Source organism: Carcharhinus amblyrhynchos, chromosome 10, assembly GCF_965287045.1.
Source record: "Carcharhinus amblyrhynchos chromosome 10, sCarAmb.v2.hapA, whole genome shotgun sequence".
Taxonomy (NCBI): Eukaryota; Metazoa; Chordata; class Chondrichthyes; order Carcharhiniformes; family Carcharhinidae; genus Carcharhinus; species Carcharhinus amblyrhynchos.
Window position 1 is genome coordinate 105,685,974 of NC_137333.1, and position 14,531 is coordinate 105,700,504.

A 14,531-nucleotide genomic window follows, 5' to 3' on the forward strand; every position below is an offset into this window, starting at 1 on the left:
CCTCTAATTTACGCATCCCTGAACATTAAGGAGCAATTTCTTAGCATGGCCAATCAACTTAACCTGCACATCTTTGGACTGTGGGAGGAAACCGGAGCACCCGGAGGAAACCCTCGCAGACACGAGGAGAATGTGCAAACTCCACACAGACAGTGACCCGAGCCGGGAATCGAACCCAGGACCCTGGAGCTGTGAAGCAGCAGTGCTAACCCACTGTGCTACCGTGCCGCCCCATTAAATGGCCGATCGAGATATTCGTACAAAAACAAAACATTGCAGATGCTGGAAATCTGAAATGAAAGCAAAATGCTGGAAATACTCATCGGCTCAGGTAGTGCCTGTGGAGAGAAAAGCCGAGTTCAAATTTAGGTCGATGATCCTTTGTCAGAACCTGCTGCATGTTTAAATACAAACAGAAAATGCTGGAAACAAGTCACTTCGTTGTGTTCAAGAAAGCAACTCTGTTGCCACTTTCTTGTCCATCCCTAATTGCCCTTGAGAAGGTGATGTTAAGCTGCTGTCTTGAGCCACTGCAGCCTCTGAGGTGTAAGTACATCTACAGTGCTGTTAGGAAGGGAGTTCCAGGATTTTGATTTGGCGATAGTGAAGGAACGTTATATATTTCCATGCCAGGGTGGTGAGTGGCTTGGAGGAGAACTTCCAGATGGGAATCATAGAATCCCCACGGTGCAGAAAGAGGCCACTCGGCCCATTGAGACTGCACCACCTCTTACACAGGCTTGCCCCACAACCCCACGTATTTACCCTGCTAACTTCAATAATCTGTGCATCTTTGACCATGTTAAATTGCCCTTTAGTGTCTGATTAACTTGTGGGAGGAAACCGAAGCACCTGGAGGAAACCTGTGCAGACACAGAGAGAACGTGCAAACTCCCCCTCAAGGCCGGAATTGAGCCCAGGTCCCTGACACTGAGGCAGCAGTGCTAACCACTGTGCCACCGGACTGTCCATGATGTTTGCATGTGCCTGCTGTCCTTGTCGATGGTCGTGGCCATGGAAGGTGCTGCCTAAGGAGCCTTGGTGAGCTTCTGCAGTGCTTTTTGTAGATGGTACACACGGCTGCCACTGAGCTTCATTACTGAAGGCAATGAATGTTTGTGGCTGGGATGTTGATCAAGCTTTGTCCTGGATGGTTTCGAGCTTGTTCAGTGTTGGTGCACCTGCACTCATCCTGGCGAGTGGAAATTATTCCATTACACACCTGACTTGTACCTTGAAGATTTTGATGTCAGGAGGTGAGTTACTTCATAGTCATAGGATCTACAGTACAGAAGGAGGCCATTTGCCCATTGAGTCTGCACTGACAACAGTCCCACTCAGGTACTGTCCTATCTCCATAACCCATCATATTTACCTTCTTAATCCCGTGACACTAAGGAGCAATTTAGCATGGCCAATCAACGTAACCTACACGTTTTTGGAGTGTGGGAGGAAACTGGAGCACCAGGAGAAAGCCCCCGCAGTCAGCGGGAGAATGTCCAAACTCCCCACACAGCCACCTGAGCCAGGAATCGAACCCGGGTCCCTGGCACTGAGAGGCAGCAGCGCTAACTACTGTGCCACTGTTGCTGCAGGTTCCAAGCTATGGCTTGCCCTTGTAGCCACAGTGTGTCTGGAAAACCCCCAGAATGTTGAGAGTGGGGAATTTCAGCGATGTTACTGCCATTGAATGTCACAGGGTGATGGTTGGATTCTCTCTTTTTGGAGATGGTCATTGGCTGGCTTTAATGTTACTTGTCACCTGCCAGACCAGCTCTGGATATTGTCCAGTGGATCCTGAGGAATTGTTTGTTAAACCTGGGTTCCTTTGAGGCAGGACAGTCCCACTCATTGAGCCAGGGGTTGTGTGGTATGTGGGACTCACCTAAGTTAGAGGGTTAAGATTTTAAGACCCACTGCAGAGCCTTGAGCACCATTGCCTTGGCTGTTGCTCTGGAGCCATTATCGAAAGTGCTGCATTGTTGAAGGTGCCAATGTTTGCAGTGCAGACATAAAGTTTCCAAGGCGTACGGCACGCTGGCCTCCATCGGTCAGGGCGTTGTGTATAGGAATTGGAAAATCTTGTTGCAGCTGTATAAGACTGTGATTAGGCTGTGTTTGGAGTATTCTGTACAATTCTGGTGGCCACACCACTGGAAGGATGTTGATGTGTTGGAAAGAGTGCAGAAGAGATTTACCAGGATGTTGCCTGGTTTGGAGGCCACCACCATTGGACAATATCCAGAGCTGGTCTATGAAAAAAGGTTGGACAAGCCTGGATTGTTTTCACTGGAGCGTTGGACAATGAGAGGGGAACTTGAGAGAGAGGCTTACAAGATTATTACAGGCTTGGATAGAGTGGATAGTCAATCCTTTTCTCAGGGTCGAAGTTCAATTACTCAGGGGCATAGGTTGAGAATGATAGAGGAAAAGTTTACAGGAGATGTAAGGGGCAAGGTTTTCACAGTGTGATGAATGCTTGGAACGTGCTGCCGGAGGAGGTGGTGGAAGCAGATTCTATAACAATGTTCAAGAGGTATCTGGATAGATACAGGAATAGGCAGGGAATAGAGGGATACGGACCACATAGAGGCAAGAAAATATTGAATTCGGGATGCATGTGTGTCGGCACAGACTTGGTGGGCCGAAGGGCCTGTTCCTGTATGTACTGTTCTTTGTTCAACTGATCTTTAGCCTCAACAGCATCTTGGGGGAGAGACCTTCCAACTTCTTTGTGTGGCATCACCCCTGAACAGCTTGGTCCTAATGCCAAAGTTGTGCCCCCTTGTGCTGGACTCACCTGAGAAAAATGGGTTGACAGAGAGAAATGATCAAATTCTTCAATCATAAACATCTCTGTAGGATCGCCACTTAATCTTGAATACTTGGATAACCCGTCCTCCTTAACCGTTTTAGCCCCAAGAAGAACGATTGTGTGGGTGAGATGGAGGTTTTCGGAAGCATTAGTGACTGAGATTTTTATCCTTTCAGGGGATGTGGGCTTCGCTGGTAAGGCCAGTGTTTGTTGCTCCTAATTGTCCTTCAACTGATCAGTTTGCTAGACAATGTCAGAGGACATTTATGCATTTGGAGTTACATGTAGGCCAGACTGGGTAAGGACAGCAGATTTCCTTCCCTAAAGGGCATTAGTGAACCAGATGGGTTTTTACAACAATCGATAGTTTCATAGTCACCATTACTGAGATTAGCTTTGTATTCCAGATTTTAATTAATTGAATTTAAATTCCACCAGTTGCTGTGCTGGGATTTGAACTCCTGGCCCCAGTTTGGACATTGCTTTTACACCACTGCTTCCCCCAGGTTTCACATAGAGAGCATTGAAAGTCTGTGGAGCCTGTGGTTGTGGTGGTGACCTATTTTTAAGTGTTGTGAATGAATGTTTGATATGCTGAGTGTGAACTTTCCAGTTTTGTGCTTTTTGATTTCTCCAGGATCGTGAGGAAGGAAAGCCATTGCTCATCCCAGTGAACCACGCATCCAGCAAATCATCAGGGGGCAGTGACCCCACCTACCACAGTATTCCTTCATCCCGCTTCCCAGATGAACAAGCTCTCCTCAACACTATCCTTAGCAAAACAGCACAGTGAGTATGGTTCTGAGAGAGTAAAGGAGTGATGCCTCCTTCACCCTGTGAGTGTGCTTGGAGAAAGGGTGATCCCAAGTGGGAGCAAGCTGAGGTGTCCCTCACCCATCTGTGTGACACCGTAGATCTGTGCTGGCTTCCTCCCACACTCCAAAGATGTGCGGGTTAGGTTGATTGGCTGTACTAAATTGCAGCTTAGTATCAGGGGGACAAGCAGGGTAAATGTGTGGGGTTATGGGGATAGGGTCTGGGTGGGATTGTGGTCGGTGCGGGCTGAATGGCCGCCTTCCGCACTGTACGATTCTATTGTGTGCATGCTCTTTACCCAGAGGGTGGTGAGGGATTGGAATGCCCTGCCTGCTGCAGTTGTAAATGTGCCTAGTTTGGGGGCGTTTAAGAGATCCGTGGATAGGTTTATGGATGGAAAGGGATTGGTTTAGGTTAGAGGGTCGTTGCTTTTTAATTGGTCGGCGCAACATCGTGGGCCGAAGGGCCTGTTCTGCGCTGTTATGTTCTATGCTCTGGGGGCACAGTGCCAGGTTCTGTTGCCAGCCTGACAAGCTGACTGCAGCCAAGGCTGCGTGTGTCTCCAGTGCCTCTTAACTTGGTGTGCAGGGAGATTGGCAGTGATTCCTGACCTTGCTAGACCAGTCTGTGTGTGGGGAAGTGCAAGGTATCAACCCTTTTAGCTGTGCCACATACACGCACGCACATGCAGATTTGATCTGATTTAATTTGATTTATTAACGTACAGTGAAAAGTATTGTCTCTTGTGCGCTATACAGACAAAGCATAGTGTCCATAGAGGAGGAAACTAGAGTGTGCAGATTGTCGTGTTACAGTCATAGCTAGAGTGTAGAAAAAGATCAACTTAACGCAAGGTAAATCCGTTCAAAAGTCTGGCAGCAGCAGGGAAGAAGCTGTTCTTCAGTGGGTTGGTATGTGACCTCAGACTTTTGTATCTTTCTCCTGAAGGAAGAAGGTGGAAGAGAGAATGCCTGGGCTGCGTGGGGTCCTTAATTATGCTGGCTGCTTTGCTGAGGCAGTGGGAAGTGTAGACAGAGTCAGTGGATGGGAGGGCTTCGTTCACGACTCGTTCCTTGTGGCTTTGGGCAGAGCAGGAACCATACCAAGCTGTGATACAGCCAGAAAGAATGCTTTCTCTGGTGTATATGTAAAAGTTGAGCATTAGTTTGTTTATTAGTGTTACAAGTAGGCTTACGTTAACACTGCAAAGAGGTTACTGTGAAAATCCCCTAGTTACCACATTTCTGCACCTGTTTGGGTACACTGAGGGAGAATTTAGCATGGCCAATGCACCTACCCAGCATATCTTTTCAACTGTAGGAGGAAACCCACGCAATCAGGGGGAGAACATACAGACTCTGCACAGACAATGATCCAAGCTGGGAATCAAATCTGGGTCCTACTACTGTGAGGCAGCAGTGCTAACCAACATGCCAACGTGCCGTCCAGAACACGCATTCAGCCAAGGCTTCAGGGAGCTGTCAGCAAGTTGCGCTCTCTCTGTCCATTCAACACCTCTCATGTGTTGTTATCGGATAGCCTGCCTGAGTAGGAGATGTGTGCTTGTGACAGGTGTTGAACTAACAAACTGACTGCTCTGCTATTTCTTGCTCACAGTTCCCAGTTTAAACAAACAAAACTGTAAGTGATTCTTGGGAAAGTCTCTTTTGTAAGTAGTCAGTAAGTGAACCACTGGCATTTATTCAGAGCAGGAGTAAAATTTATTTTATTGGGAGCATAAGATTTTCCAGCACAGAAAGAGGCCTTTTATCCCATTCCACCGTTGCTTGCCCTTTAGAAAGAGTTATCCAGTCAATCTCTCCTCCCCCACCCTACCTCTCACCATTCTCTCACCAATTCCCATTCAACTTTTTCCTGGATTATAACAGTGGTTCCACTGCAGAAAGTACATCATGAACTCAGCATGGTGCAGGACAGGAGGCTACCATTTAGCCCGTTTAGTTTGCAGCAGCTCTTTTGAAGGGCAGTTCAGTCTCTGCTTTTTCTCCATAGATATGCACATTTTCTCCAATGAGTATTATTTATCCAGCCATCAACCTGATAGACCGCATTTGACCAACCTCCCCCCCACACCCCTTCCTCAGGATTCCTCGGGATTATTGCCTGTGAAACATTTTCAGCTGTTCTGAACTAGTGAAACCAGAGGCAGGAGAATTTTTTATGCAGCGAGTTGTTGTGATCTGGGAGGTGCTTCTTGCAGGGGTGGTGGAAGCAGATTCAGTAATTGCTTTCAGAAGGGACTGGGCAAAATACTTTAATTTGCAGGACAATGGGAAAAGAGGGGCAGCAGTGGGGCTGTTAGAGGCACGATGGGCCGATTGGTCCCCTTACATGCTGCATGTTGTGTTACTGTGAAGCTGCCAGGAGGCTAGTTTCAGACCCATACTGTCATTGCCCATACTGAAATCAGCTAACTTGTCTACAGTTTGGCACAGTGGTTAGCACTGCTGCCTCACAGCGCCAGGAACCTGGGTTCGAATCCTGGCTTGGGTCATTGTATGTGTGGAATTCGCATGTTCTCCCCATTTCCTTTGGGTGCTCTGCTTTCCTCCCACAATCCAAAAGATAGGCTGGTTAGGTGCATTGGTTGTGCTAAATTCTCCCTCCATGTACCCAAATAGGTGCTGGAGTGTGGTGACTCAGGGATTTTCACAGTAACTTCATTGCAATGTTAATGCAAGCCTAAATAAAATGATTGCATGCTGAGACACTGGGCCAGTTGGTCAAGACTGTTTGCACAGCCTCTTGTTGTGCTGTTTGAGCACAGCTTTGTAACTGGGGTTACCATTAACAATGATTTTAAAAACAGCTATTTCTGGGATGTGTGAATTTGATAAACCACTGCCCATTTCTGTGGGTTTTCAGTCAGGAACACTGCTGTGAAAACCCGGAGCAGATACAGGGTTGATGCTGTTTCCTGAAAGCAACCTCGGGGAATTCTGTAAAACATTTTTGTGCTTTTCTCCTGTTTGTTGATTTTAGTTTCATGGCAGCGTTTTAACCTCTGAGATCCGGCTATACCAAAGCTGCTGGACTAAAGTCCTGCTCGATATCTGTTAATCTTGCAATTCTGTCACAATGCAATGCGTGCTCTGGTTACAAGCAAGAGCAGCTGTTAGTAACTGAGGAAAGGTTATTAGTTTCTAGTTCTGAGGGAGGGGCCTGTGTTTTCTGGGTTTTGTTGAGGAAGGACCCAATAAACCATGATCGATAACTCTCTGCATTTTTTCCAAGGTTTTGGTGATTGTATTTTTTCCAATCCTCTCCATTTTTCGTGGTGCGATCTTGCCCCATGCTGGCGCACAGACTCTGGAACTCTGTCCCATGGCCCTTCCATCCTTTCCTCTTGTTGGTTCTAATCTAGTACTTTCCTGAAATCCAATCCCCTGTCAGATCCACTCTGTGTTCTACATCTGGGGACACGAAGGGGATTTTAACATGTCCAATTCTCTCATCCACATCTTGGGACGCTAAACGAAATTTAGCATGGCCAATCCACCTCTCGTGCACATCTTGGGACACGAAGGGGATTTTAACATGTCCAATTCTCTCATCCACATCTTGGGACGCTGAAGGAAATTTAGCATGGCCAATCCACCTAATCTGCACACCTTGGGACACTAATTCCCTTTTGAAAGTTCCTGTTGGACCTGTTTCGATCACCATTTCCAGGAGTGCAGGTTAGGTGGATTGGCCATGCTAAATTCTCTTTCAGTGTCAATGTACTTACACTCTGGTCTGACTGCCTTGGGGCTTTTGGGGGCATTTGTCCAGTTTTATCTTATCAGTCTCTTGTCTCGAAAGGATGTGTGGGAGGGTGTGAGCTGATGGGGAAGGGTGCTAAAGTGCTTATGAAGCTGCAGTGTGATTAGAACCAGTTGGTCTTTTGCTCTGTGTATGTTTTTGTGCCTGATTTGCTGTTCTGGTTGAACCTGCCCCGCTTGCGACACCTGCTGCCCTCACCGCTTGCTGGCTGAGAGCCAGTTGGCGAAACAGCACACTCTAAGCTAAATGGGCAAGAACAAAACAATCCCTCTGCCCTCCCCACCCCACCCTTGTCACTGCAGATCACTAATGTGTTTGTCTTTCCATCCCCAGTAACATCATTGATGTGTCAGCTGCAGATTCACAGAGTATGGAGCAGCACGAGTACATGGATCGAGCGCGACAGTACAGGTGAGGATCCAAAAGTAAACAGACCTGTGTGAAGCTAAATATGGCAGCCACTTTGCACAGAAAGATCCAACCAGATCTGAGAAGTGATGAATGATTTGTTTTCGAGCTGATTCCGGCTGGGAGAAGTTTTATTTCCAATATCTTGAGAAGCCCAGTGTTACTCAGAGAGCTAAGTTAGTATTGCTGTCTCCCACAATACTGTCCCCAACGGTGAAATGTTCGATCAGTGCTGCCCTTCACCTTTGACCGTGCAGCAGTCCCTACTTTACCCTCCAACTGCACAGTCCTCTCTCGGTGAATAACTGTCCGGTGGTGGGCGCCCCTGCAGTGTGGACCCACCCAACACTGGGGTGCAACCTTGGTGCAGATCCATTCCACCCACATGCACGGTAGCGGGGCATCCCCTCGGTACGTGACTGCCAACATAATCTTGGCACAGTAGCTGCCATGTGTACCATCTACAAGATTCACTGTAGGAACTCACCAAGCTTCCTTCAACAGCATCTTCCAAACCCCCGAACACTAACAAGGGCAGCAGATACCTGGGAACACCACCACCAAGAGGTTCCCCTCAAAGTCACTCGCTATCCTGACTTAGAAATATATCACTGTCCCTTCACTGTCCCTGGGTCAAAGTCCTGGAACTGCCTCCCCAGCAGCACGCTGAGTGTACCTACACCATATGGACTGCAATGGTTCAAGAAGTGCAGATGCTGGTGTTGGGCTGGGTTGGGCACAGTAAGTAATCTCTCAGCATCAGGTTAAAGTCCAGCAGGTTTATTTGGAAGCACGAGCTTTCGGAGTGCTGCTCCTTCATCAGACTTGCACTCCGAAAGCTTCTGATTTTAAATAAACCTATTGGACTTGAACCTGGTGTTGAGACTTCTTGTCAAGAAGACAGCTTATCATCATCTTGGCAAGGGCAATATGGGATGGGCAATAAATGCTGGCTAAGCCAGCAACACCCATATCCCAAACATGCTAAAACTATTTTTTATAATTCGTTGACTTGCTAAATGAAAGAATCTGAAGAGATGAGGATTTTTTCTTTGATCTAATGGGTTAGAATCTGGAGCACCCTGCCTCCAAGGCAGTTGAAGCAGATTCAGTAGTAACTTTCTGAAAGGACTAGGATACGTGTGTGATGGGGAATAATTTACAAGGCCATGGATGGCTCTGTGCTGGGACTGGTTGTAACGTTGTGCCTTGGTTCTTTGTCAGCACAAGGTTAGCGATGATCAGCAGCTCGACGCAGTGCAAGCGGGTCACTTCTCTGCCAACGTTGACCAGCCAACCACACCAAGTGTTGGCCAGTGAACCTGTGCCCCCTTCAGACATTCAGCAGGTATGTGGTACTGCCCTCTCTCTGGCACCAGTGGCAGGGTGTTGAGGATGAAGAGTGGGTTGGTCTTAATCTACAAACACCCTTTCAAGAAACCATGTTGAGACAAGTGGCAGAGGAACCACTGTCTCTCCTGCAGGGCAGAGAGAGATTGGAGTGTCTTGCTGTGCCTCAATGGGATGACTTGGTGAGCTAGTGATGATCTTTGTACCCTTTTAACAACTGAGGGCTGGTTCTTTATCAAATCATTCATTCTCAGTTCCCCCCAACCCTTGTTCTAGACAGAGCAGGTAGTTGTGAAGTTCTGAACAAGCTGCGAAGCAGGGCTGGTGCCAGTGCGTAAGAGCAGGAGTGAGTAGGGTGGGCTGGGCTGGAGAGGTGGAGCAGGGTTGCTGGCAGTGAGTGATGTTAGCGAGAGCTGTGGGGAGGGGGTTGGAATTGGGGTGTGGTGGCAGATGTTCTTCTCAGGCAGGCCTACCATTGGAATTACCATCGATCCTCCCTCCCTGTGACCTGGGGCATTTCACTGTGTGGTTCAGGCTGGTGCCACTAGTAGGTGCTTTAATTCTACTGGGATATGTCAGTCTGTCCAGCTTGCAATACGATTAAGGTGGGAGGGCTGTGTCCCCAAAAGGTATAAAACCCTTTACTCTGGAATGCTGGTGTGAACTGAGACATTGTAATTGGACAGCCTGGGATACTTGCCATGAGGTTTCGTGGACCTGGCAGAATGGCACCCCGACCCCCCCCCCCCCCCAGGACGGGGAGCTCCCTGTTAATGTTTTCTTACAGTGAATGCTGACATCACTGTCAACCAGTGAGTTGGAGATGAAATGGGAATTGTGATTTTAATTTACTCAGCAGTCTGTTTACTGATAAACCACAGCAAAATCTCCCAACCTAAGCATGGTGATTTCTCCAGTACAGTGTGTCGGGTGGGGGCTGGCCGGCACTGTGGATGTGATAAAATTAGTCTCAGTTGCTGAAAACAGTTGGTAAGGAGTGAATGAACCAATCCTCTCCATTCTGGCTTTGGCTCGTGCCACAGTGTACAGCCTACTTATTTCCAATGTAAAATGTGATGGATGTGGATATGCTCTAGACTTTGAAGAGTATTTGTTTTTCTTTCTCTTGCCTCAGGTCACTAAAATCGCTGCTTACGCATCAAGTGCTCTTTCCCAGATCAAAGTGGATGCCAAGGAAGAACTTGTGGTGCAGTTTGCAATTCCCTGACCCCTCAACCTGCATCGGATCCCATTCTCCGAAGACTTTAACATTGGGACTAACTATCCTCAGACAGATGTAGAGACACCCCCACGTCACTGAGTGTCTGCTCCCGTAAATCGCGCCTATTTTTTTTTTAATTACGCTGCCTGTGCTGTATATTTCCCTGATTTGATTTTTCTAGATTGCATTATGTTTTTGTTTTTTTGAGTAAAAGCTTTAGGTGGTTTATGACCCGGGAGAGACTTTATGAAACACACTTTACCCGCTTTTAAACAATCGCTTTCATTTGTTTTCCCCTATTCAGCGACTAACTGTACATTATTCACCCTGAGGGATAGTGGGAATTTATTTTATTAAATATTACACCTGATGACATTAACCCTTTGCTCCCTGGAATACATCCTTCTGTCATGAGATATCCTTGGGCTTATTTCCTGTTTTAAGTTCTATTTAATTTCTCATGATCGCTGTTTCTGGAGAAAGACTCATGAAACATTGGTCCTGACTATGTTTGTAGTTCATTTTCTTTCTTTTTATTGATTGCCTCTGAGTGTGAGCAGATTCTAAGAGTGTTGCTGTGATCAGATTGTTGAGGTGTGGGTTATTGCTGCACTGACAGAGTCTCAGCTCTGAGTTAATCCGTCTGCTGTTACCACCACTCCTCATTTGTGGGGACATGTTTGAACAAACTCCCTGTGTGTTGGTGTAAATTGCCTCTGCACTGCCTGGGGGTGCCTGAGAGTCAGTTTATTTCGAGTGCAGGGTATGTAATGGATATTGGATTGCACCTGAGGTGAAATGAGACTGATTCCCCCCAAAGGCTGCATGTACCTTGGGAGGGGCCGGGGATTTGCAGAGAGATGATATCAGTTTGTGTGAGGTTTCCACAGCGAACAGGTTCTGTTAATTTATCACCACCAAAACTTCATCCCAGAGTTTTGCAAACTCAACTCAACGGATGGAGGAGCCATTTGGAGCTGAAGTGGGAGCATTGTTCTGAGGGTGGCACGAGTTAGTGACCTGTCATTGTCCTCGCTAAGTTCTGGTGACAGTAATTGGCATAGATACTAACACACAGTACACGATACAGATTCACGTGTGAGGACCAATGGGTGCACTTTCCTCATTCACTTGCTTGTTTAGTCACTAATTAGCTATGAATTTGAACCTCATGGGTGGAGTTTGATAAAATTAGCGTAACTTGTCTTTAGGGGTTTGTAGCTTAAAATATCCTGTGATGTGTTCCTCTTGTGTGTCTGATCCCCTCACCACACACACCCGGCTGGTGGCCAAGAGATTGGAGGTTTCCTTTCTCCTCTCCCTGAGAAAATACATGGAAATTATTACTTTAACATTAATTTTTAAGTTGATTGGGGAACTTTTTTGTGAGAGGCAGAAACTGGACTTGTTGTTGTGTCTCCCTAGCCACTGCTGTGGAAAGGATTTTGTTTAATTTACTGTGTCCATCCCCTGTCTGAATTATTTCAATCCCTGATCAGGATTTGAGTGGAGGGAGATTGGGAGGGAATAGATTTAACTACTGGGTGTTTCTCAGCCCTGAATCCCATTTCTCTCCCACCTTGAACCACTGAGTTGGATTTGTACTAATTCTGGAGTTCTGTACCCCATTCACTCACCATTTCCCTTTTCACAATGCATGCCTGATCACTATGAGCACAAATTGTTTAATTTCTAATTTTCCTCCCCTCCCTCTCTCTGACTTCCCCAGACTGGTTGAAAACACAGCAGTTTAATCTGCAGTTGACATGGGATCTAAGCTGTAAACTGTTTGTGGCATAGCTTCTCCCTGGGGTCTGTGTGCGCGTGTGTTGCTTGCACTGTTTCTGTATAACAGACACTATGAACTCTCGGTAACAGTGGGCAGTGAGGATGAAGAGGGAGTGCAAAATTCCAGCCTCTCCTCACTGGAGTGACAATGTCTTTTTTGATAGAAAACTCCACCTTAAGGTGCAGGCTGAGAGCTGTTTGATTTAACGCGGCCTCTGCTTCAGTCACTTCCTGAGGGATCCAGTGCAGTTGTTGAGCTGGGTTAATAGTTTGCATGTAAGTCGATTTAAGTGACAGCTCCTCACCTTAAGTTTGTTTTCCCCCCACCCCCCAAACTCATTCACCTGAAGCTGACACACTCAATACCAGCCTTGCTTTTAATTTTCAGCTTTTTAATCTATTTGGGCTATTTTGTTTTGTCCACATCCTCTGTAACTGGGGAACTCGATCATTGTTTAACTGACCTGTGCAGCAGGTCTGGCTGTATCAAGTGTTTTTTTTCTCTCTGCCTGTACTCAGTTTGAGCAGTGCAGCTATTGCCAGTCTAGAATACAGTGGGTTGCACAGTTACATCCACTCGAAATCTCAATGAATTTCATGATGGTATGGTGTGATTTTCTTTTTTAAAAAGGGAATAAAATTAGACTTGGCTTTGTGCTGAGCCCTGTTGAACCCTTTTTGCACAAACCTTGTTATTTGTAATTGCATGTCTCTCCCTCCTTTAAAGATAATACAAATTATGACTGTTAGGTTTCTGGGAAGTCAGAAGGGTTTGGTAGCAGCAGGAGCTGGGGCCCTGGCTCGGTGCTGAGTTACTTGGTTGCAGCCAGTGTGACAGATGGGGTTTCAGTGATTGTTCTTGCAGCTTAGGGAATGGTCAGACATTGGGGGGCGGGGGGGGGGGCGGTTTCCTGATCCCTATCCGCTGACTGTGTGGGGTTTGCAATTGGCAATTACTTTGTACATTAAACAGGTACCTCAGTAAGGTACCAGAGCCTGTGGAACTGAATCCCACCTCCCTGGCCCAAACAGCCAGTTCACAGGAGAAATGGTGGATTAGGTGGGACAAGGGAGAGGAGGTTGTTTTGACAACATTTACATTTCCATCTGTTAAGTGAATTGGGCGTGGCGAGTGTGTTGAGAAACATATGCTGAATTCAACCTGTCTGGATTCGTACAAAATAAACATTCAAAGGACATCCCATTTTGACTCCCTGTTCACACTACCTGCTGGCAATATGACTAGCCATCTCATTCTGCTATAGTGCAAAATGTTTCTTTAAAATACTTGCTTTTTAACATATTTTAGATTCTCCAGAATCTGCAGTTAGGAAATTTTCCCTTCTAGCTTTGCTCTCACTCTCTCTGTAGTCACCAGTGGCCGTTTGCTTGTGGGTCTGGTTAACAGTGGGGCAACTTAATAGAAGTTTATAAGATGATGAGAGGGATTGATAGAATGGACTTGCAGAGACTATTTCCTCGGGTGGATGTAACTGTTACTAGGGGACATAACTATAAAGTTCATGGTGGGAGATATAGGAGGGATGTCCAAGGTAGATTCTTAGAGTGGTTGGGGTGTGGAATACACTACCTGCTGTGATAGTGGAGTCGGACACTTTAGGAATTTCCAAGCGGTTATTGGATAGGCACATGGAGCATTCCAGAATGATAGAGAGGGGATAGCTTGATCTTGGGATTGGACATGGCTCGGCACATTGAGGGCCGAAGGGTCTGTTCTGTGTTTCTAATGGGACTGGTGTGTGCTCATCTTAGTACCTGGAGAGGAGGTAACTTGCTCCCAGGTGGCTGCTGGGCTCAAGGTGATTCACCTGCTGGGCTGGGGGATCCCTGCTCTCGGGTACCTGCTGGGCTGGGGGATCCCTGCTCTCGGGTACCTGCTGGGCTGGGGGATCCCTGCTCTCGGGTACCTGCTGGGCTGGGGGATCCCTGCTCTCGGGTACCTGCTGGGCTGGGGGATCCCTGCTCTCGGGTACCTGCTGGGCTGGGGGATCCCTGCTCTCGGGTACCTGCTGGGCTGGGGGATCCCTGCTCTCGGGTACCTGCTGGGCTGGGGGATCCCTGCTCTCGGGTACCTGCTGGGCTGGGGGATCCCTGCTCTCGGGTACCTGCTGGGCTGGGGGATCCCTGCTCTCGGGTACCTGCTGGGCTGGGGGATCCCTGCTCTCGGGTACCTGCTGGGCTGTAGGGATCCCTGCCCTCAGGTACCCACCTGAGCTCTGGAGGAAATCCCTGCCCTCAGGTACCTGCTGGGCTAGTGCTCCTGCCCTCGGGTACCCACTGGTAACCCTGATCCCGTCACCTGGAGGTAACCCTGTTCTCCTACGT

The 14,531-nt window shown here is 47.5% G+C and overlaps 1 protein-coding gene across 2 annotated transcripts in view; it reads left to right on the forward strand.

The window, feature by feature from the left end:
- The window catches only part of lamtor1 (late endosomal/lysosomal adaptor, MAPK and MTOR activator 1), a 40,347-nt gene extending 27,485 nt beyond the window's left edge, over positions 1 to 12,862 (forward strand). For both annotated transcript variants that reach the window (XM_080197720.1, XM_080197719.1), the window contains 4 exons: positions 3,453 to 3,604; positions 7,751 to 7,828; positions 9,050 to 9,173; positions 10,311 to 12,862. In XM_080197720.1, coding sequence (XP_080053846.1) covers positions 3,453 to 3,604; positions 7,751 to 7,828; positions 9,050 to 9,173; positions 10,311 to 10,403 — 447 coding nt within the window. In that variant the 3' untranslated portion in view covers positions 10,404 to 12,862. The remainder of the gene's footprint in view (positions 1 to 3,452; positions 3,605 to 7,750; positions 7,829 to 9,049; positions 9,174 to 10,310) is intronic.
- The last annotated feature ends 1,669 nt before the right edge of the window (positions 12,863 to 14,531 follow it).